General features: G+C 44.0%; 1 protein-coding gene across 1 annotated transcript in view; it reads right to left on the reverse strand.

Annotated features, from left to right (window-relative positions):
• The window catches only part of LOC144088422 (MAGUK p55 subfamily member 2-like), a 110,376-nt gene that overhangs the window by 40,871 nt on the left and 45,158 nt on the right, over positions 1-24,347 (reverse strand). The window contains exon 6 of the mRNA XM_077618822.1: positions 17,595-17,714. Coding sequence (XP_077474948.1) covers positions 17,595-17,714 — 120 coding nt within the window. The remainder of the gene's footprint in view (positions 1-17,594; positions 17,715-24,347) is intronic.

Below are 24,347 nucleotides of genomic sequence, written 5' to 3' on the forward strand. Positions count from 1 at the left end.
TAAAGATATCAGACATTGCCGAAACGCTGACGGAGGGCAGATGTCCTTCATGTTCTCACTGTAGTGTGCTCAGATGCCAGACGCGATTGCGAAGGACGGGGTATGTCCTTCACTGTTCTAGACGTCGAGTTTTTCAATAAAGTAGGCCTTGCTTCCTGTCTGCAACCAGAGCACGCTCTGCATTTTTCCACTCCAACAATTGGCGTTGTCGGCAGGATGCCAAAGTGGAAGGCGTCGCATGCTGGCTGCTCACCGCGCACCGTATTGCGAAATCCACGGCCGGAAAAAGAGGTAAGATTTCTTCAGTGGTGGACCGTCAGGGCTTGCAAGGCCTTCTCTGCTGGCCTAAAAAAATTTCTGAACCACAGACTGGTGTTGATTATGTTTTGTCCATGAATACTTAGAAAATAATTCCAAATTGTCTGTCAGCTTTCTTTAATTGCTTTTCCACTGGTTGAGCTGCTTCCAGATGTGTTTTCATATTTAAGCATCTAACCAATCACATTTCAGCTATTATTTGTTGCCAGGGTCAGAAATCTGCCTTGAGGCCTTCACGATCAGTTCGGCAGGCCCTGCAGCATAAAATAAGCATGGATAAAACTGTTGCTTTAACCAATCAGATTTCGACTTGACGACACCAACGGCTTCTCGCAGGCGTAGGGATACGTCATTGCCTTCTCGCAGGCATAGGAATACGTCATAGCTTTCACCAACTATGATTGGCTAGTGATAGAGTGGACTAGCCAGAGCTACCAAACTGTATCTTGAGCGAGCTTCACAAACAAATATATTGTTGTGTTGATTTAATAGTGGTTTTGTCAACCCGCAATGGCTGAAGGGGGAGAAGAAATTTATTTGTTTGCAGATTTACTGTCGAAGCCATTTTCAAGACGGACTTTTCAAGAAAAGCTGGACATCATTAAGAAAGGTCGGACAACTCAGAAGCAAGCAAGCCTGTCATAACCGGGAACGAACATTTTCAGCACTAAATCGAAAAAAAATGTATGCCAGAAATACGACAGGACAGGCTCAACTTTCAGCATTAGCTTCGATGGCGATAGAAAAGAAGGAGGAAAGAAAGGACGATGGATTTTTTGTACAAATAAAGATTTTTGGTGAGTAAAATATGGCTATATTCCTAAATATTATTTCAATTGTATGAGGTTAGTATTGATGATTTTTTATGTGTCGCAGCTGTAGCTGCAGTAGAGGTTTTATAGCCATAAAATAGTTTTTGAGGGTTGGATTGATTCAGATATAGAATTGAAGGCGTTGCTTAGAAATTCACGGCCCGCCGCTGGATTTCATACTATTTGATTGGCCATACGGTGTATGTGTGAGTGGCTGGCATCGATGCTGTGGTTCTGAACCTCCCAGGCAAAAAAGGACCTGTGTTGAAAAAGGGAGGAGGTGAGACCTCACTTGCACGAAGACCAAAGTCTTTGTGTGTTTTATATAAAAAATGACTCAAGTCAAAGCTGTTAAACAGCTGATTGGAATTTCATTGGAAGGAAGGAAAAAGAAGGCAGTTTCCCCTCGGCCGTTATTCTGAGCTGTTTATCTCGTGGAGGAACCTCGAGTGCTTTTTAGTCTGGAAGCTAACACAAGTGTGAACTGGTCAGATGAGACCAACAGCCGCAAGTTAATTGTAACTTCGTTATTTCAGGTTTAGCGTGCCGGTAGAATTGAAGTTACAACCTCCGAAAAATGCATCAGGAGGAAACGCACTATCAATCCCGGTCTGCGCCTAAAAATAATCTGTGGGTTCAGTGAACCCACCTATGAGAATTCAAACCAGTTTGCGTTTGAGACAAAAGTCGTACGGCCGCTATGAGAACAGACTAAAATAATAAATGTATCTATTAAAATATAACAATACTAAGAGTTTAAGTTACCGTGGTTAGGGCTGCTTGGTTTTATGCTTTCCCCCTGGTGTCCTGTCTAAGTGATTGCCCATTGTTTTCAGCTGTTGTTTCTCCGCCCCTGGTATTCCCTGCCTGCTCCCTCGTGTGTTTCCCAGGTGTTCCTAATTGTCTCGTCAATACATGTCAGTCTATTTAAACCCAGCTGATTGTTATGTCATGTGTCGGATCGTCTGCTTCACTTCCCTTGCCATTCCCCGTGTTTTTGCTAATCAGGTTTGGTTTTGTGTTTTGATTTCTAAATCTGTGTTATTTTCTAAGATCCTGCCTAAGTTGTTAAAGTTTTGGTATGAGCACTACTTCCCTCGTCCTCGCCTGCTTCCCTGCGATTGGGTCCTAATCAATGTTCCCTCTAATTTTTTGTTTGTCTGGGCAGAAAGACAACCTCCCTAAGCACACTGAGTACCAGTGTGAGCAACATCATCATTGCTCGCTATGGGCACACACCAGGTGCATGTCTACTACACATAAATGATTTAGTAATAATAAAATGTAATGATTAATATCTATGAATGGGCGGCCCGGTGGCTGAGTGGTTCGCGCATCGGCCTCACAGCTCTGGGGTCCTGGGTTCAAATCCAGGTCGGTCCACCTGTGTTGAATTTGCATATTCTCCCTGGGCCTGCGTGGGTTTTCTCTGAGTACTCCGATTTCCTCCCACATCCCAAAAAGATGCATTGTAGGCTGATTGGAGGCTCTAAAATTGCCCCTAGGTATAGGTCTGAGTGTGCATGGCTGTCCGTCTCCTTGTGCCCTGCGATTGGCTGCCCACCGATACAGGGTGTCCCCCGCCCCTGGCCCAAAGTCAGCAGGGATAGGCTCCTGGCCCAAAGTCAGCAGGGAAAGGCTCCTGGCCCAAAGTCAGCAGGGATAGGCTCCAGCACCCCCCCCGCGAGTGATAAAGTGGATAAAGCGGTTCAGAAAATGAATGAAAAAATATCTATGAATAAAACATCATAAATGCCATTAGAATATGTACAAATCCGACTTAAATTTTAACTTATTTTACACATCTGTCCTTCTCACTTCTCATTCTCGTTCAAATGACTTTTCTGCTGAATGTGTCACTTGAGATAGCCAAGTTTCCATTTATATGCAATATTTTTCCATGATTTTGCTTTGATTTATTTAATAAGGGATAGCACATATTAATGAACATATTTATATTCATGTTAATGAACATATATATGTACGATTGTAGCCGAGGGCTAATTTCCATTTATAGTCCATTGTGTAGGTTGAAGACAAACGATCACACATACTAGACACACAGACACGCACGCATGCACGCACACAACCATACACAGTAGATTTAGACAGTTCTCACCCGATTTCACCGCTTGATAGAAGGGCTGTAAAACACGAAAAACATAAGAGTGGACAGAGCTACTGCCACTGGCTGCCGCGTCAACGGCGCCATCATGGGGAAAGGGGTAAAAAATTAAAAATAAAAAAAATAAAAAATAAATAAAAAAAGTTTGGATTTTATTTACCGCGCGCCATATGATTGCTGCTGCGCGAAGAAGACGAGAGTAGTGCGCAATTGCGCACGCGCGCATCTTAGAGGGAACATTGGTCCTAATTCCTTGTACCTCGCCTCGACGTCTCCCCAAAGACCTAACAGAACGATTCGACCAGCATGGACCCAGCGACAAGCCACCGACACTCGCGCCGATGCCAGCCATCCAGTTCCCACTCCCCCGATTATTGGCCGCTTCCCCCACTCCCTCTATCCTGGCTACTCTCCCGACTACGAGGTAATCCTGAGCCTCCATCGGCCCCGAATCGGCTGCCAAATTTGTAGATAAACTTTCTTCGGTGGGCTACTATATCGACTCATGGGAAGACTCATGTCGCAACAAGGGGGGGGGGGGGCTGACTGTAGCGCCACTAAACAACTTTTGGGTTATTTTGTTTTCTAAAAAATAACATTTCTTGGAAGGAATTGTTCGATCAGTGCTCCACATACCGTATTTACTCGCATATAAGCCGCCCGCGCGTATTAGCCACACCTTGAAAATTCCCTTAAAATTTTTACAATTTCTCGCGTATAAGCCGCCCCCCTTGATTCACAATTTTCACCTTCATATTTATGGTTTTAATAAAGAGTACAAATGTATTACTTTGAAGGGAAAATCTTAAGAAAGATCATCACACATGGTATTTCTGAGATACTGTCTATCTTGATCAGAACCTGATGCTTTTTAATGACATAAATTACAATTTTCTTACCAGAAGTTTAACATGTGGCGGCCAAATTCCTTCTAATGTCGAAATATATTTTTGATATATTTTTTCAATGGTTCATATGACTCCAATAGTTGTCACGTTCGAACAAGAAATAAAAAGAAAAAAATCAAAGTGGAATTTTGTCTTATTTCATAATCACAAATGTACAATCATTTCCTTTCTGTGTTCCGAAAGGGAGGCTGTAGTTTGCACGTAGACAAATTCCAAAAGGAAGTAACGTAAGCACAACCCGGAAATATGCCCATAGCGGTATATGTAGTGTTCACCAAGTCTCTGGGTGCAAAAATAGCATACAGATTACGCAGATATCAAGGTTTATATTTTGACGATCAACCGCAAGACCTTCGATCAGCCTTAACTATTGTGATGTACTGACATGGTAAACGGTAGTCAGAGCACATTTAACCACGGTAAGATGGCGGCGCCGTGAGCGAGCAATAGCAGACACAAGTAAGTGTACTCACATCAGGCCAGTCTGAGGACGTTTAACTACGGTCAGATGGCCGTGCCCCGAGCGAACAGTGACGGGAACGTGAGTTTTTTCACATTTTATGGAAGATACTGTTTATTTTTTCCTTGAATTATTTTCTTAGACGTCAAAATAAATTTTGTTTAACGTTTTATCTGTTAATTTTTTCTTTATTTTGAAATGAAAGACCGTATCGGCCGCATTATCTTGCGTCATGACGTCACGGCGCCATAGCACTGTCGTCAACTTGCAGTTTCGTGCATGTCGTGTTTTTATGCACATATAAGCCGTATCTTCGATTCAGTCATCATTTCTTTGTTTGGTGAAAGATTCGTTAGTTTGGCTTCAAAATAGGGAACAGAGCAAGATAGTCATTTTTGACCAATTTGTTGATTCAATGGGCTCTTAAAGGAGTGAGCAAAATTTACATTGGGGTTTTCACCTCCTTCATATTTAATGCTAAACTAGCTATCGGGGATAAAAGTATTAATATTTTTCTTGAATATTATTCAAAAATACTTCAACATTAGTGATAAGCTGTTTAGAGAGAAAAGGATGAAAAAATGGACAATATTATGGCATATTGGAAACAATTTGTGAGTCATTTCATCGAACACTAAAATTTATCATTGAGATTTGCCCAGTTAAAGGTTATTTTTCTCTAATTTGCATATTGTTGGTTTTAATTGTCGTGACAGCGGGCAACAGAGTACTGCTCCTATCTTACGTAAACATTGTCTCCTTAGTGGGGATGAGACGAGTCGGTTGCAGGAAGAACTCAGATTTAGCTGTCCTGCCCACCTTGGAGAGGTTAATAATATGGGGGTGTTTTGCAAATTAGATATTAAATATTAAGAACTATTTGGGTTTTAATGATAAAAAACATGAAAACAACTTGTGCCTGTCATGTTCTGTCGCCACGGTAACAGTTTTGTTTCAGAATAGGGTCAACACACCTGCAACTGATGAATCCCGCTGAAATTTATGGACGCCTGCCACAACCAGCCTTTGCCGGAGTATTGCAATGTATCCCTTGCACTTCCTTGCTTGCCGCCCTGCGACCCCTAAACCTCGTTGAGACTTTCGATCTAAGATGGCGGCGCGCATGGGTGCACATACACAATGACTGGTGCTGCAACAGTAGGATCATTAACACTCACTGTTCCCCTTATTTAGAGCTCTTGGCAGTTCGGTGGAGGCCCTTCTATCCACCTAGGGAGCTAACAATCGTCATCGTAATGGCTAATTACATCCAACCGGATGCTAACATTAGCACGGCACTTAGCCTCCTGCTAGCGACTGTAAACAAACAGCAGCTTGACCACCCCGATGGAGTCTTTATTGTCGCCGGTGACTTCAACAAAGCATGTTTAAAGACTGTTCTGCCTAAGTTTATCCAGTACGTGAAGTGTCACACCAGAGGAGATAAAACTCTAGACCATGTTTATTCTAACATCAAACATGTTTATAGAGCCACACCCCTCCCTCACCTTGCTCGATTCGACCATCTCTGCCTGTCCCTCACCCCCTCATACACCCCACTCCGGAGTTTAACAAGGCCACAAATAAAGATAATAAAAACATGGCCTGAGGACGCCCTTTCTCAGCTGTAGGACTTTTTTCCCCGCACCATTTGGGAACTTTTTGAACGCCACAAGCCAGGACTACACGGACACTGCACTTTCCTACATCAAAAACTGTAAGGACACTGTCACTGTTAATAAACGTATCCAGGTTTTTCCTAACCAAAAACCCTGGATGACCAGTGAGACACAGGCACTCATCAAATGCCGTAACACCGCCTTGAGGTCAGGGGACAAGTTAGAATACAGCGCTGCCAGAGCAGACCTGAAGAGAGGCATTAAAAAGGCCAAGGCAGCATATACAAGGAAAATTGAGGAGTACTTCACAGAAAATAACGTTAATGTTAACGCAGATACCTCACTAGCAGAGGAACTGAACCGTTTCTTTGCCTGCTTTGAGACTGACAAATCGTATTCAGTCTCAACACATCCACCACCACCCTGCAGCAGTACACTGAAGCTTCAGGAACATAAAGTGAGACAGGTACTGCGGACTGTGAACACCAAGAAGGCTGCTGGCCCAGACAGAGTACCTGGGAAGGTGCTCAAAGCCTGGGCTGACCAGCTGACTGGGGTTTTCACGAAGATTTTCAATTGTTCCCTGCAACAATCATCCCATCCTGCCTGAAATCTGCCACTATTATCTCTGTCCCTAAAAAGCCAACCATTAACAGCCTGAATGATTATAGGCCTGTTGCACTTACGCCTGTGATCATGAAGTGCTTTGAAAAGTTGGTCGCCCGCCACATCAGGGATACAATCCCTCCCTCACTTGATCCTCAACAGTTTGCCTTTAGAGCAAACAGGTCCACTGAGGACGCCATCGCCGTAGCTCTACACACAGCAGTGAGCCGCTGGGAGCACCATGGGAAATATTTGAGGATGCTTTTCATTGACTATAGCTCAGCCTTCAACACTATAATACCGGACATTCTGGTCTGACAAACTTGGACTATCCTCTTCCATCTGCTGCTGGATTAAGAACCTCTTAACCAACTGTCCACAAACAGTTAGACTTGGTCCCCACCTCTCTTCCTCCATTACACTGAGCACTGGGTCCCCTCAAGGCTGTGTACTGAGTCCTCTTCTGTACTCCCTGTACACATACGACTGTACACCGACCCACCAGTCTAACTCCATCATCAAATTTGCCGATGACACCACTGTGGTCGGACTCATCTCAGGGGGGATGAGTCTGCTTACAGAGATGAGGTCAACAAACTGTCTTCGTGGTGTTTGGTGAACAATCTCACACTAAACAACACGAAAACTAAAGAAATAATCCTGGACTTTCGCAAACGCAGCACAGATCTGGCCCCACTCCTCATAAATGGAGTATGCCTAGATAGGGTCCAGTTATTCAAATTCCTGGGGGTCCACGTCACCGACAAGCTCTCCTGGTCCACTAACACCACGGCAGTTTCCTGAGGGTACTCAGGAGGAACAACTTGGACACTAAGCTTCTGGTAACCTTCTATAGAGCCACTGTGGAGAACATCCTGGCATACTGCATTACAGTGTGGTACGCTGGAAGCACGGCAGCAGACAGAAAGGCCATGCAGAGAGTGATCAACACTGCCCAGAAGCTCATCGGCTGCTCTCTGCCCTCACTGGATGACATTGCCAGCCCTCACTACCTCAGCAGAGCCAGGAACATTGTAAGGGACCAATATCACCCTGGTCACAACCTGTTTCAGCTGCTGCCCTCTGGCAGACGCTACAGGTCTCACAAAGCACGGACAAATAGACTTAAGGACAGTTTTTCCCACAGCCATCAGGACTCTGAACTTGCGTTAGCACGACACACAATCCCTTCTGCAATAACTTCGGGGTGTGCAATAACAATGTGCAATATCTTAGATTGTGCAATATTTTAGAATTTACCTTGCCACGTTGACTTTTTATATTTTTATATTTCTTATTAATGTTTTTTTTTACTGGGATAACGCACTTTGTGGAGTAGCACCACCAATTTCGTTATATGCAGCTGTGTATGATGACAATAAAGGCTTTTGATTTGATTTGACCCGGTATCCCGTGATTTATAATTCAGTCGACGACTAGGTCGGGCTTTGTAATATTTTGATTCCGAGGGTATTCTCCGACTCTGTCGTGCCTTGTTTATATTTTGATATCCAGTATATTCGCCAACTTGGCCGTGCCTTTTGTTACACTTTGATTTATGGTTTAGTCGCCGACTCAGTCATACCTTTGTTTGATAAATTCTACCTGATGATGAAACGATTTCTCTGCGTCCGTGATTGCCGTTTATCCACCTACAATCGCCTAGGCGATTCCTAACAGAATACTCCGGCCAATGGATCCTGCAACTACGGATGACATTACCCTCGCGGTCGCTGTTCATGGTCACATGATCAGCCAGGAGCAGGAGTCGTTGCGTGAATTGATAAACGCGATCGGTGCGTTATCCCTTAAGGTGGATAGGCAGACGTCCCTCACCCAAGATAGGGAACTCACTAATCCCCCGGTGGCACCTAGCACCTCAGCATTTTTTTGGGAGCCGAACCTACCGCACCCCCGCCGTTGCAAGGAGACCCCGGTAGGTGTTAGTGGTTATGTCATGAGTCTCCTCGACGGTAGGGCGTCCGCTTGGGCCATGGTGGTAAACAGCGCTCAAGCCACAATCCTTAACTCGGTCAAAGCTTTTAAAGCAGAATTTGTTAAGTTTTCGATCACCCAGTTGGGGGCAGAGAAGCAGGTAGGACTTTGTCAGGGCAATATGCCCGTGGCAGACTACGCTATCCAATTCCGAATATTGGCAGCGGGAACGTGGATATGGTGATGCGGCATTGTGCGCAATTTTTCGACATGTCCTCTCCCCCGCGATCAAGGACAAACTGGCTGCTCGAGATGACACAACCGGGCTGGAGGAGCTAATTGCTTTAGCCATCCAGCTGGATAATCATCTGTGGGACCGTGAGCGGGAACGTGCTGTGGAATACTGGGACCGCCGGCGACCTTCTATGGGGAACTGCCCCACGGCAGTCGATTGCACCACTGGAGCGGTCCTCCAACTCGACGACAGAGGGGCCCATGCAACTCGGCGGTGGACGTCCCCCGTCAGCGGAGCAACAGAGGAGAAAAAGAGCTGGCTTGTGCTTTTACTGCGGCTTGCCGGCCAAACTGGTGGGCAGTTGTGATGCACTGCGCTCACGCTACCGTGCTCCAACCCCCCACAATATTTCTCGCACCGGGGAAGAGAGGACAAAGACGCCCAAGGACTTCAGCACTTCATGTGAGTCCCCATCCAGCACGTTGGGGAATTTGGGACAGCAGCGGTGTAGTAAGAGGCTGCAACTATCTGCGGTAGTGTCTTTTAGGGAAAAGAACTTCGAAGCTACCGCTCTCATTGATTCGGGGCAGATGAGTGTTTTATCGACTCGTCCATGGTTGCCGCGATTGAATGCCCATTGACTAAACTCCCTGTGACTAAGAGTGTGTGTGATCTCAATGGGGGATTTCTGGTGGACGTAAGTCATGTAACTACCCCACTCAGTGTTAAATTATCCGGAAACCATAGTGAGGTCCGCCACTTCCTAGTAATGCGGTGTAAGTCAGCCAGAATCATTTTAGGCCTTCCTTGGTGACCGGGAGCTGTTAGCCGTTGTTCAGGCGCTGAAGGAGTCGAGGCACTGGTTGGAGGGGGCAGAGGCACCTTTCCAGATCCTCACGGACCACAAGAACTTGGAATACCTCCGAGCCGCCAAGCGCCTTAACCCACGCCAGGCTCGTTGGGCGTTGTTCCTGGCACGCTTCAATTTTACAATCACGTTTCGTCCTGGCTCGAAGAACACCAAACCTGGTGCCCTTTAAAGGCTCCACGAACTGGTGGATGATGGGGCCTCTGAGGAGCCAATTCTCCCAGGGAATCTGATTGTGGGCTCACTGAGATGGGAGGTCGAACAGCTGGTTTAAGGGGCGCTACAAGGAGTTGCTGTACCCGAGGGCGGCCCCACTGGGAAGCCAGATGTGCTACGCGCCAAAGTGCTTAAATGGGGCCACTCGTCCAAGTTTGTCTGCCACCCAGGCGTATCTCGAACAATTTTCCTAATATCTCAGCATTTTTGGTGGCCGGGCCTACGCAAGGACGCTATGGACTATGTCTCGGCCTGTTCAGTTTGTGCTCGTTCCCAGTCTGGGCGTCAGGCTCCAGCGGGATTACTCCGTCCCGCCCGTGGTCCCACATCGCACTGGAGTTTGTCGTTGGCCTTCCTCGCTCCAGGGGACAGTGCTATTCTGACGGTGGTCGACTGCTTCTCGAAGATGGCGCACTTAATCGGTTTCCCAAAGTTGTCCTCAGCCCTGGTGATTGCCGACCTATTGGTAACACACGTCTTCAGGATTTATGGTCTTCCATGTGACGTTGTGTCTGACAGAGGGCCCCAGTTTATCTCCCGAGTCTGGGGGGTGTTTTGCAAGGCCCTCGGAGGTACTACTAGCCGCTCGTCCGGATATCATCCACAGTCCAACGGGCAGACAGAAAGGACCAACCAGGAGCTAGAAGAAGCCCTCCGCTGCATGTGTTTGCGGAACCAGGGGTCCGCCAGGGAGCGTCCGTTGAGGGGGGTACTGTCATGTTCTGTCACCACGGTAACAGTTGTGTTTCAGAATTGACCAACGAGGTGGGCAGGGTCAACACACCTGCAGCTGATGAATCCCCCTGGCATGGAGTAGTGGAAAGTATCCCTTGCGCTTCCTTTCCGCCCTGCGACCTCTACACCTCGTTGACTCTCGACACCGGTATCCCGTGATTTATAATTCAGTCGCCGACTCGGTGGGGCTTTCTTATATTTTGATTCCCAGGGTATTCTCCGACTCTGTCGTGCCTTGGTTATATTTTGATTCCCGGTATAGTTGCCGGTCGTGCTTTGTTATATTTTGATACCCAGTACAGTGGTACCTCGACCTACGATCAGCTCTAGCTACGACATGCTCATGGTATGATGAAAATTTCGATCGAATAATTCGCCCGCGATACAATCAAAATTTCGAGATGCGACCAAGCCAGGTGGCCATGACATGAGAGGCTGTTTATTATTGTAGCGCACTGTCTTTTTTTGCCGCATCTCTTTCGTGTATAACAGATATCTACGAGCACTGAACGATTTATTCAGACGAGTTTCGACCAGGAAACGCACAACGCGCATGCACGGGCAAAAAGAGGGCTTTCTGGGTAATGAAGTATACTCATGCACACAACACCGATAGGCAATGGCACCCTTTCTCAGAATAAAACTTCATTACCCACAATCAATACGTGGAAAGGCTGTTATTCCTTCCTTAGCCTCTTAGCTCCCGCGATCGCTCATTCAAGACTACTTCTCGTTAGCAAGTGGTCGTGCGTTATCCTATTGAGGACATTTGTGTGCATCATTTTCGGAATATTTTGAAGGGAATACAACAGCAAACAGCCCATCGATAGCGAACGTGAGGGTGGAGGCGTGGCAAACAACTAACCCGGCCAGAACAAAGGTAAAAAAAATTAAAACAAAATTGGAATTCAGTTTTGTGCAAAGTTACATTAAACGTATGTTTGAGTGTCTGTATATATTCATCCAAGTTAATTGAAATTTGTTTGTTCGGTTAAGAGTGCGTTGTCGTGGAAAGTCCCCCGGAATATGGTCAACATTAGCACTTCCAAATTGTGAAATAACAACCTCTGAGTAATGCAAAATTCTATATGTAGACGGGTTATCTAAGAATTAATGGAATGGGCAAAACTAGAACAGGATACAATATATTGGCCGCTACTAAAATTTTAGAAGCAGAGCTATTACCACCTCATTTTTATGCACAAACAGCTAAACTGATAGCATTAGTGGAGGTGTATAAAACTTAATGCAAAACAAGGAGGTTAAAATTTATGCAAACAGTTAAAATGTTTGTGTGTGTGTGTGTGTTTTCAATGTGTCACAATTTTGCCCATTATTGTATTTTTGCCAAACAAAGGGTTAATCACAGCCACTGGCATGGCAGTCGCTCATGCTGACTAACTGTCGCGACTAATGGCTGCAGTTAGACTTCCAAAACAAATTTCTATTTGTAAATGTGTGGCAGACACACCTAATACATTGATTACCTATTTCCTTCGGGATTGATTTTGCTGATAGGACAGTAAAAGGGGCTGCCAAGAAGCCCCCGGCGGGGGATGGCAGTCTCCACTTTGGATGAAAATTTGCATGCCACCGATGTGTGGGTGAGTAGCCAAATAGAACAGTGGTTGGCACATCCAGTACACAGTTCTGAGATCTACCATTGAATCCTGGGTGGGTTCTAACCTTATAGTGTGTGGAGTATGTGTGGTGTCCCTGAGAATTTGTGGGTTTACTCCTGTTTCCTCCCACAAACCAGAGTTATGCATGCTAGGCTGAACACTCTAAAATGTCCCTGGTAATAAGTGTGAGCGTGAATGGCTGTCCTTCTTGTGTTCTTGATTGCCTGGCCACCAAGATATAATCAATCGATCAGATATCAAAATGGAAAATATTTGGGAATTTGGAATCGATTTCTGAAATTGCCAATAAGCCTTTTTCAGCGATGGCAGTGACAAATTATGTAAGAAATATTTCATCAAATGAAATTTAAATGAAGATGGAGCAGCAAAGATGGTGCCGTCAGGCGGCAGCCGGTGCAGTAGCTCTGTCCACTCTTATTTTTTGTGTGTGTTTTAGAGCCTTTCTATCTTTTTTATTACATTTTAATATTTCTTAATACATTCCTTATTACTTTACTTAGTACTTTATACTTTTTACTTTAATGTTTTTAAAACTTTCTTTGTTCTGTTAGCCTGGCTTCTTTCTGCTACTTTTTTGGAACCATTCAGCCATGCCTACACTGTCATACACATGGGATTAGCTGTGAACAATATGCAGCAGAAGGAGCAACACCTCAATGCCGCTGGGAATCTGGAGCTGGACAAAAGTGCCGGGAGAAGAAGCGACGCTTCAGACCAACCATTCCATCTATTATTGGATTGGATTGGATAACTTTATTCATCCCGTATTCGGGAAATTTCGTTATCACAGTAGCAAGAGGGTGAGGATGCAGAAATAAGAAAGGCATTTTAGACATAAATAGATAGGTAATAAGTAAGTTAATAAATAAATACATGAATAAATATATAAATAAATAAGCGTGTTGATGAAATATATATATACACATACGTGTACATAAACACATATATATATATACATATACACATACGTGTACATACACATATATATATATATATATACACATGCACACATATATAAGCACATATATACATACACTAAGATGTACATGCGTGCATACGGTAGATCTCAACATTTTTTTGTTAAAGAGCCTGACAGCTGATGGGAGGAAGGTTCTGCGGAAGCGCTCCTTCCTGCAATGAGGGTGCCGCAGTCTATTGCTAAAAGAGCTTCGGAGGGACTCCACAGACTCATGCAGGGGGTGGGAGGTGCTGTTCATGATGGACATCATCCTGGTCAGCATCCTCCGCTCTCCCACTTCCTCTACAGAGTCCAAAGGACAGCCCAGAACAGAGCTGGCCCTCCTGACCAGCTTATTCAGCCTGTTCCTGTCCATCTCCGTGCTCCCGCATCCCCAACAGACCACTGCATAAAACACTGTAGATGCCACCACAGTGTCGTAAAAAGTCCTCAGCAGTGTCCTGCACACTCCAAAGGACCGTAGACTCCTCAGTAGGTAAAGGCGGCACTGGCCCCTTTTATACAGGGCATCTATGTTTGTGGACCAGTCTAGTGTGTTGTTGAGGTGAACACCCAGGTACTTAAAATTTTCCACGATTTCAATGTCTGTACCCTGGATGTTCACCTGAGTGGTCTGTTGAGGATTCCTCCGAAAATCGATGACCATTTCCTTTGTCTTACTGGTGTTGATGTAGAGGTGGTTTTGCCTAAACCAGTCAACAAAGGCTGTGATGACTCCCCTGTACTCCAGGTCGTTCCCGTCCGTCACTCGTCCAACAATAGCGGTGTCGTCAGAGAACTTCTGGAGGTGCCAGGTGTCTGTAATTTGTTTGAAGTCTGATGTGTAGAGGGAGAAGAGGAGTGGGGAGAGCACTGTGCCTTGTGGGGCCCCCGTGCTGCAAGCTACCACATCAGACGTACAGTCATGGAGTCTCACATATTGTGGTCTGTCAATGAGGGAGTCGATGATCCATGCGGCTAGGTGGTTCCTTACTCCAGCCTCTTCCAGTTTCCCTCTCAGTAGGACTGGCTGAATGGTGTTGAACTGGAGAGGTCAAAAAACATCATTCTCAGCCTGCTTCCCGTGTTCTCCAGGTGTGAAAGAGACCTGTGCATCAGGTAGGTGGTAGCATCTTCCACACTAATGCCTGGACGATAGGCGAACTGCAGAGGGTCCAGCTCTGCATTCATCAGGGGGCTGAGGTGATTGAGGATGATTCTCTCCAATATCTTGATCCGGTGAGAGGTTAATGCTACCGGCCTGAAGTGGTTTGGCTCCCTGGGGTTCGCAGTCTTTGGAACTGGAACCACACAGGAAGTTTTCCACAAGGTGGGGACCTTCTGCAGACTGAGGCTGCGGTTGAAAATATGCAGAATCACTTTGCCAAGCTGATTCGCACACTCTCTCAGTAGTCTGGAGCTGAGGCCGTCTGGACCGGTAGCCTTCTTTGCCTCGATCTTCTTTAGCTGTGTTATTGCCTGACCGACAGTAATGCAGAGACCGGTGGAAGAGGGTGAGGAGGAGGAGAACGAGGGGGAGAGTTGCTTCTGGTCTGGGGGTCAGGGGAGTGGGGGCAGGACTGAATCTGTTAAAGCACTGATTCAGTTCATTGGCCCAATGGGGAAAGTGAGATCCCTCCCCGATAAGATGGAAGAGCTGTCGGCGCTTACCAGGCCGGAAACGGAGTCGAGGAGTTGTACTCTGCTACTGTTGATTCTTCAGCTCCACACTACTGAGGGACTGTGTGGATAAGCTTGGAAGAGTGACTGCATATTTTAAACCTTGGTTGAAGACTTGTGGAAGACTTCCTGTGTGGTTCCAGTTGTATCCAACTCTACAACGTGTTTTCTTGTGTCTGTCTCCGTTTTTGCTACTGCAACCAAGATCCGTCCGCTCTTGCTCGTTTTGTGTTTTTGCTGCCCAATCTTTCTTTTTTGTTGTTGCATGTAGGTATTTCGTTTTTTACCTAGGTCTACAATGTCTTGAGTGTCTTGTGTCTGTCTTGCTACTGCAACCAAGACATTTCCCAAATGCGGGATGAAATAAAGTTCTAACTTAACCTAACCTAACCTACATATGAATCTTAAAGTGTGGATGAACAAATAAGATGCTCTGCGAAATGAGGATTTTGCGAGCACTGAGGAAAAAACAAATTTGTAAATAAGCTTTCTTGGGTGGGCTGCTATATTGACTTATGGGAAGTCTCATGTCTCAACAAGGGGGTGTTGTGCTGAGTGCAGCGCCACTATACAACTTTTGGGTGAATTTGTTTTCGAAACATAAAATCTTTAGGACGGGATTTTTGTACCTGTGCTCCACATAATCCCCAGGGCAATACACGACCAAGGTGTGGTCAATCTCCCCAAAAACAATGTATCAATTTCAAAGACTCCATATGAATATTATCAAATTAAATGACAGTGAGGGGAAGAAGTATTGTCTATTTCTTGTAGATGTTTTCTTCAAATGGGTTGAAATTTTCTGACAATTTTTTTTTGGTTGACCATACAAATTGCCATTATTCAGTACGCAATGTGAATTAGATGACGAGGCAAATTTGGCTATATTGGGAAATCTTTAAAGAAACATTAAAATAAGGTTACCAGATGGAGATTGTGCTTCCCAACAGGAAACGTACCAACAGTGGTGCCAGGAGACTGGGTGCTCATCTGGAGCACAAAGAAGAAGCACTGGCCCAACCCAAAGTGGGAAGATCCATACCGAGTGTTGCTGACCAACCAGCAGACATGAAAATAGCAGAGAGAGGGATGTGGATTCACCTTTCGCACCGTAAGAAGGTTATCTTGGTTGAAACATTTGAGGAGACAAGTGAGAAAAACTTCCTAACTCCACACCGGTGGACCAACCCTGGATTTGAACCCAGGACCCCAGAGCTGTGAGGCCGACGTGCTAACATGACAGTTTCAATTAGTTTTAGTGTTGTCTTGCAGGCCGATGACCAACTTGTTAGGCAGTATGTCATGTGTGATATGATCATTGCGTCCAAATACCGTTTTGCTGACTCAGGAGTTAAATTGTTTCTAATGAACTTAAATTTGGACAAATTGAATTCAAGTGTTTGTATCTGTCGTTTAAAGACACTTTGAAAGTCAATAGTGATTGCTAGCTATTTAAATTCTTGGATTACATCGATTGTTTTACCTTGGACAAAAACGTTGGTTAGCTGTTGCTCTTTTTGAGAAGAAGTTATATATACACAAAATGTGCCACCAAATTTGTGTTTCATTTCAGTTTTTTTTTCATGATAAACATAACGTCCCAACCTCACTCGTATTGGGGTCATACATGTACAAAGATAATTATAACTTTTTTATTCCATGTTTGTAGACGCAGGCAAAAAATAAAAGATGTGTAATTCTAAAAATAACCCCGCCTGTCGACTTAAAATGAGGGGGAGCTCTTGGTAACAGATATTACACAAGGGAAAACTCTCATGTGACTGATGATGTTCGAAGCAATTTCGAGGTGAATGAGGCTTCTACATTATCTGTTGTGTGACCGTTTTTTTTACAATAAGCTGCGACACTGTAAATCAAAACACGACGGTTCATTTGAGTTACTCCAGATTAGCATTGTTTGCCCATTTCTAAGCAGCATACACTTGAGGAAAATGTTTTTTAATGGTAGGCCTAACACTAATAGAAACTTTAAAGGTGATAAATAAAACGAATAGCCACCTGATAGTGTGGTGGTTGACTCGCCAGACTTTGGTGTGGGCAAGTGTGGGATCAATTTCGGCTCGGTGGTGGTGGGATTGTGGGCGCGAATGGTTAGTTGTTTGTCTTTCTGTCTGTCCTACTACTGACCGGCGACCAGTCTGGGGTGAGGTCTGCCTTTTGCCCAAAGTCAGCTGGGATAGAGTCCCGCAACCATCGCAACCTTTGCAAGGAAGTGCAGTACGGATGATGAATGATTAAATAAAATGAGTAGAAAGTGCATGTGATAACACAAATGACAGTGATGATTTTTGGAATAAAATCCACTGTTATGTCAGATGGCATGTTTGTTAGAGTCCTCATCATTCATTCGAACTGGAGTAAAACGCCAGTGAAAATTTATTGTTATTTGTTGTCAATGGGAGCCAGTAAATAAATGTGATTGACCACATTTCAGCGTTGTTTAGGGCTCTTTTACCTTTCTGGGAATTAGACTTTCATGGTAACTAGGTAGTATCTTAAGAACCACACTTCCATTGGCTTCCTGCAGCTCCTTTTGTAGCACCCTCGGGTCTCGCCCCACATCTCGTCCATTGACCTGCCATTCACAATTTGAAAACCAGGTACAATTAGCTCTATCTAATGAACATAAATAAACAGGTTTAGCAGCAATGAATAATACATACATTAATATAAGCATTGTGAAATATGAAATGTATTCTTTTAGATTCTTTTAGAATAACGCCAAGCTACCATGCTTTCTTTAGCAACTAGAAAAGAATTTTACTGACACCTATGGGTTAAGTCACGTCATATACTTTTAGAGAGAGAGCGAGAGAGACGGGGAGAGACGGGGAGAGACGGGGAGAGACGGGGAGAGAGGGAGAGAGGGAGGGAGAGAGAGAGAGAGAGAGGGAGAGAGGAGAGAGAGAGAGGGAGAGAGGGGGAGAGAGGGGGCGAGAGAGGGAGAGACAGAGAGAGAGACAGAGAGAGAGACAGAGAGAGAGACAGAGAGAGAGACAGAGGGAGATTCAGAGAGATGTAGAGAGAGAGATATAGAGAGATGTAGAGATAGAGGTAGAGAGAGATGCAGAGAGAGAGATACAGAGAGATGTAGAGAGGGAGAGAGAGAGAGAGAGATGTAGAGAGAGAGAGCGATACAGAGAGATGTAGAGAGAGAGAGATACAGAGAAATGTACAGAGAGAGATACAGAGAAATGTAGAGAGAGAGATACAGAGAAATGTAGAGAGAGAAATACAGAGATATGTAGAGAAAGAGATACAGAGAGATGTAGAGAGAGAGATACAGAGAGATTTAGATAGAGAGAGCTAGAGAGATGTAGAAAGGCAGAGAGAGATACAGAGAGATGTAGAGAGAGAGAGAGATGCAGAGAGAGAGAGAGAGATACAGAGATGAGAGAGAGAGAGAGATACAGAGAGATTTAGAGAGAGAGATACAGAGAGATGTAGAGAGAGATACAGAGAGATGGAGAGAGAGAGAGAGATACAGAGAGATTTAGAGAGAGAGATACAGAGAGATGTAGAGAGAGAGATACAAGAGATGTAGAGAGAGAGATAGAGAGAGAGATGCAGAGAGAGATATAGAGAGATGTAGAGAGAGAGATAGAGAGATGTAGAGAGAGAGAGATACAGAGAGATGTAGAGAGAGAGAGATACAGAGAGATGTAGAGAGAGAGATACGGAGAGATGTACAGAGAGAGAGATACAGAGAGATGTACAGAGAGATGTAGAGAGAGAGAGATACAGAGAGATGTAGAGAGAGAGAGAGATGTAGAGAGAGAGATACAGAGAGATACAGAGAGATGTAGAGAGAGATATAGACAGAGAGATGTAGAGAGAGATACAGAGAGATGTAGAGAGAGATACAGAGAGATGTAGAGAAAGAGAGAGATACAGAGAGATGTAGAGAGAGAGAGATACAGAAAGATGTAGAGAGAGATACAGAGAGATGTAGAGAAAGAGAGAGATACAGAGAGATGTAGAGCGAGAGAGATACAGAGAGATGTAGAGAGAGATACAGAGAGATGTAGAGAAAGAGAGATACAGAGAGATGTAGAGAGAGATACAGAGAGATGTAGAGAGAGATACAGAGAGATGTAGAGAGAGATACAGAGAGATGTAGAGAGAGATACAGAGAGATGTAGAGAAAGAAAGATATAGAGAGATGTAGAGAGAGATACAGAGAGATGTAGAGAGAGAGATACAGAAAGATGTAGAGAGAGAGAGAGATACAGAGAGATGTAGAGAAAGATACAGAGAGATGTAGAGGGAGAGATAGAGAGATACAGAGAGATGTAGAGAGAGAGATACAAAGAGATGTAGAGAGAGATACAGAGCGATGTAGAGAGAGAGATACAAAGAGATGTGGAGAGAGAGATACAGAGAGATGTAGAAAGAGAGAGATGTAGAGAGAGAGATAGAGAGAGATGTAGAGAGAGAGAGGGAGAGATACAGAGAGATGTAGAGAGCGAGAGATACAGAGAGATGTAGAGAGAGAGAGAGAGATACAGAGAGATGTAGAGAGAGAGAGATACAGAGAGATGTAGAGATACAGAGAAATGTAGAGAGAGAGAGATACAGAGAAATGTAAAGAGAGAGAGATACAGAGAGATGTAGAGATACAGAGAAATGTAGAGAGAGAGAGATACAGAGAAATGTAAAGAGAGAGAGATACAGAGATATGTAGAGAGACATATTTAGAGAGTTGTAGAGAGAGAGATGTAGAGAGAGATATAGAGAGATACAGAGAGATGTAGAGAGAGAGAGAGATGTAGAGAGAGATAGAGAGAGAGATGTAGAGAGAGAGATAGAGAGAGATGTAGAGAGAGAGATACAGAGAGATGTAGAGAGAGAGAGATACAGAGAGATGTAGAAACAGAGAGATACAGAGAGGTGTAGAGAGAGAGAGATATAGAGATGTAGAAAGAGAGAGATACAGAGAGATGTAGAGAGCTACAGAGAGATGGAGAGAGAGATACAAAGAGATGTAGAGAGAGAGATGTACATCTCTACATCTCTATGTAGAGAGAGATATACATAGACATGTAAAGAGAGAGATACAGAGAGATGTAGAGAGCTACAGAGAGATGGAGAGAGAGAACAAAGATATGTAGAGAGAGGGATGTACATCTCTACATCTCTATGTAGAGAGAGAGATACAGAGAGATGTAGAGAGAGAGATACAGAGAGATGTAGAGAGAGAGATACAGAGAAATGTAGAGAGAGAGAGATACAGAGAAATATAGAGAAAGAGAGAGATGCAGAGATAGGGTTAGGGTTAGGGTTAAGAGATATGTAGAGAGAGATACAGAGAGATGGAGAGAGAGAGATACAGAGAGATGTAGAGAGAGATAGAGAGAGATACAGAGAGATGTAGTGTGAAATATGAACTGTATTCTTATATTTAATCTTGCACCCTTCTGCACTCTTATGAATTTAAAGTCACAAGATACAGAGAGATTTAGAGAGAGAGATGCAGAGAGATGTAGAGAGAGATACAGAGAGATGGAGAGAGAGAGAGAGATACAGAGAGATTTAGAGAGAGAGATACAGAGAGATGGAGAGAGAGAGAGAGATACAGAGAGATTTAGAGAGAGAGATACAGAGAGATGTAGAGAGAGATACAGAGAGATGTAGAGAGAGAGATACAAGAGATGTAGAGAGAGAGATAGAGAGAGAGATGCAGAGAGAGATATAGAGAGATGTAGAGAGAGAGATTGAGAGATGTAGAGAGAGAGAGAGATACAGAGATATGTAGAAAGAGAGAGATACAGAGAGATGTAGAGAGAGAGATACGGAGAGATGTACAGAGAGAGAGATACAGAGAGATGTACAGAGAGATGTAGAGAGAGAGAGATACAGAGAGATGTAGAGAGAGAGAGATACAGAGATGTAGAGAGAGAGAGAGATACAGAGAGATGTACAGAGAGATGTAGAGAGAGAGAGATACAGAGAGATGTAGAGAGAGAGAGAGAGATACAGAGAGATGTAGAGAGAGAGATACAGAGAGATGTAGAGAGAGATAGAGACAGAGAGATGTAGAGAGAGATACAGAGAGATGTAGAGAAAGAGAGAGATACAGAGAGATGTAGAGAAAGAGAGAGATACAGAGAGATGTAGAGAAAGAGAGAGATACAGAGAGATGTAGAGAAAGAGAGATACAGAGAGATGTAGAGAGAGAGAGATACAGAGAGATGTAGAGAGAGATACAGAGAGATGTAGAGAAAGAGAGATACAGAGAGATGTAGAGAGAGATACAGAGAGATACAGAGAGATGTAGAGAAAGAGAGATACAGAGAGATGTAGAGAAAGAGAGATACAGAGAGATGTAGAGAGAGATACAGAGAAATGTAGAGAAAGAGAGAGATACAGAGAGATGTAGAGAGAGAGAGATACAGAAAGATGTAGAGAGAGAGAGATACAGAGAGATGTAGAGAAAGATACAGAGAGATGTAGAGGGAGAGATAGAGAGATACAGAGAGATGTACAGAGAGAGATACAAAGAGATCTAGAGAGAGATACAGAGCGATGTAGAGAGAGAGATACAAAGAGATGTGGAGAGAGAGATACAGAGAGATGTAGAAAGAGAGAGATGTAGAGAGAGAGATACAGAGAGATGTAGAGAGAGGGATATACAGAGAGATGTAGAGAGAGAGAGGGAGAGATACAGAGAGATGTAGAGAGCGAGAGATACAGAGAGATGTAGAGAGAGAGAGAGATACAGAGAGATGTAGAGAGAGAGAGATACGGAGAGATGTAGAGATACAGAGAAATGTAGAGAGAGAGAGATACAGAGAAATGTAAAGAGAGAGAGATACAGAGATATGTAGAGAGAGACATATTTAGAGAGATGTAGAGAGAGAGATACAGAGAGATGGAGAGAGAGATATAGAGAGATACAGAGAGACGTAGAGAGAGAGAGAGAGAGAGAGATGTAGAGAGAGATAGAGAGAGAGATGTAGAGAGAGAGAGATAGAGAGAGATGTAGAGAGAGAGATACAGAGAGATGTAGAAAGAGAGAGATACAGAGAGATGTAGAAAGAGAGAGATGTAGAGAGAGAGAGATACAGAGAGATGTAGAGAGAGGGATATACAGAGAGATGTAGAGAGAGAGAGGGAGAGATACAGAGAGATGTAGAGAGCGAGAGATACAGAGAGATGTAGAGAGAGAGAGAGAGATACAGAGAGATGTAGAGAGAGAGAGATACAGAGAGATGTAGAGAGAGAGAGAGAGATACAGAGAGATGTAGAGAGAGAGAGATACAGAGAGATGTAGAGATACAGAGAAATGTAGAGAGAGAGAGATACAGAGAAATGTAAAGAGAGAGAGATACAGAGATGTGTAGAGAGAGACATATTTAGAGAGATGTAGAGAGAGAGATACAGAGAGATGTAGAGAGAGATATAGAAAGATACAGAGAGATGTAGAGAGAGAGAGAGATGTAGAGATACAGAGAAATGTAGAGAGAGAGAGATACAGAGAAATGTAAAGAGAGAGAGATACAGAGATGGGTAGAGAGAGACATATTTAGAGAGATGTAGAGAGAGAGATACAGAGAGATGTAGAGAGAGATATAGAAAGAGACAGAGAGATGTAGAGAGAGAGAGAGATGTAGAGAGAGATAGAGAGAGAGATGTAGAGAGAGAGATAGAGAGAGATGTAGAGAGAGACATACAGAGAGATGTAGAGAGAGATATAGAAAGATACAGAGAGATATAGAGAGAGAGAGAGATGTAGAGAGAGATAGAGAGAGAGATGTAGAGAGAGAGATAGAGAGAGATGTAGAGAGAGAGATACAGAGAGATGTAGAAAGAGAGAGATACAGAGAGATGTAGAAACAGAGAGATACAGAGAGATGTAGAGAGAGAGAGAGATATAGAGAGATGTAGAAAGAGAGAGATACAGAGAGATGTAGAGAGCTACAGAGAGATGGAGAGAGAGATACAAAGAGATGTAGAGAGAGATGTACATCTCTACATCTCTATGTAGAGAGAGATACAGAGACATGTAAAGAGAGAGATACAGAGAGATGTAGAGAGCTACAGAGAGATGGAGAGAGAGATACAAAGAGATGTAGAGAGAGGGATGTACATCTCTACATCTCTATGTAGAGAGAGAGATACAGAGACATGTAAAGAGAGAGATACAGAGAGATGTAGAAAGAGAGATACAGAGAAATATAGAGAGAGAGATACAGAGAAATGTAGAGAGAGAGAGAGATACAGAGAAATATAGAGAAAGAGAGAGATGCAGAGATAGGGTTAGGGTTAGGGTTAAGAGATATGTAGAGAGAGATACAGAGAGATGGAGAGAGAGAGATACAGAGAGATGTAGAGAGAGATAGAGAGAGATACAGAGAGATGTAGTGTGAAATATGAACTGTATTCTTATATTTAATCTTGCACCCTTCTGCACTCTTATGAATTTAAAGTCACTAGAATAGAATTTTTACTGAACCCTACAGGTCAAGGCCTGTCATCACTTTGTATATAACACACCCCTTTCGTGTTCCCGCCATAAGTTTGTCTCCGCCTAACTTCTATTAAATACCATCACCGACCGAGCGGACGGCGTATCTGGTTGGGGGACCTCGACGTGGACGCTAGCTCTGTCCGTCCGCTGCCCCCTTCTTAGGAAGGGTGGGGGCTAGCCAAGAACAAAGGAAGGGGAGCGAGCAGCAGCCATTTTGAGAGCGGTCGAGATGAGGCCTCCCTTCCAGATAACCTCCATCGGCCGGGAGTCAAAAACTACCACGTGTTTTGCTGCTTCCTCTGTATGAAGATTATTGTCGAGGCAACCCAGCTTTGACATGTAGAGAGAGAGATACAGAGAGATGTAGAGAGATAGAGAGAGAGATGTAGAGAGATAGAGAGAGAGAGATGTAGAGAGATAGAGAGAGATACAGAGATATATAGAGAGCGATACAGAGAGATGTAGAGAGAGATAGAGAGAGATACAGAGAGATGTAGAGAGAGAGATACAGAGAGATGTAGAGAGAGATACAGAGAGATATATATAGAGAGAGATACAGAGAGATGTAGAGAGAGACAGAGAGAGATACAGAGAGTTGTAGAGAGAGAGATACAGAGAGATGTAGAGAGAGAGAGATACAGAGAGATTTAGAGAGAAATACAGAGAGATGTAGAGAGAGATACAAAGAGATGTAGAGAGAGATACAGAGCGATGTAGAGAGAGATACAAAGAGATGTG

This window comes from Stigmatopora argus, chromosome 14, assembly GCF_051989625.1.
Source record: "Stigmatopora argus isolate UIUO_Sarg chromosome 14, RoL_Sarg_1.0, whole genome shotgun sequence".
Taxonomy (NCBI): domain Eukaryota; kingdom Metazoa; phylum Chordata; class Actinopteri; order Syngnathiformes; family Syngnathidae; genus Stigmatopora; species Stigmatopora argus.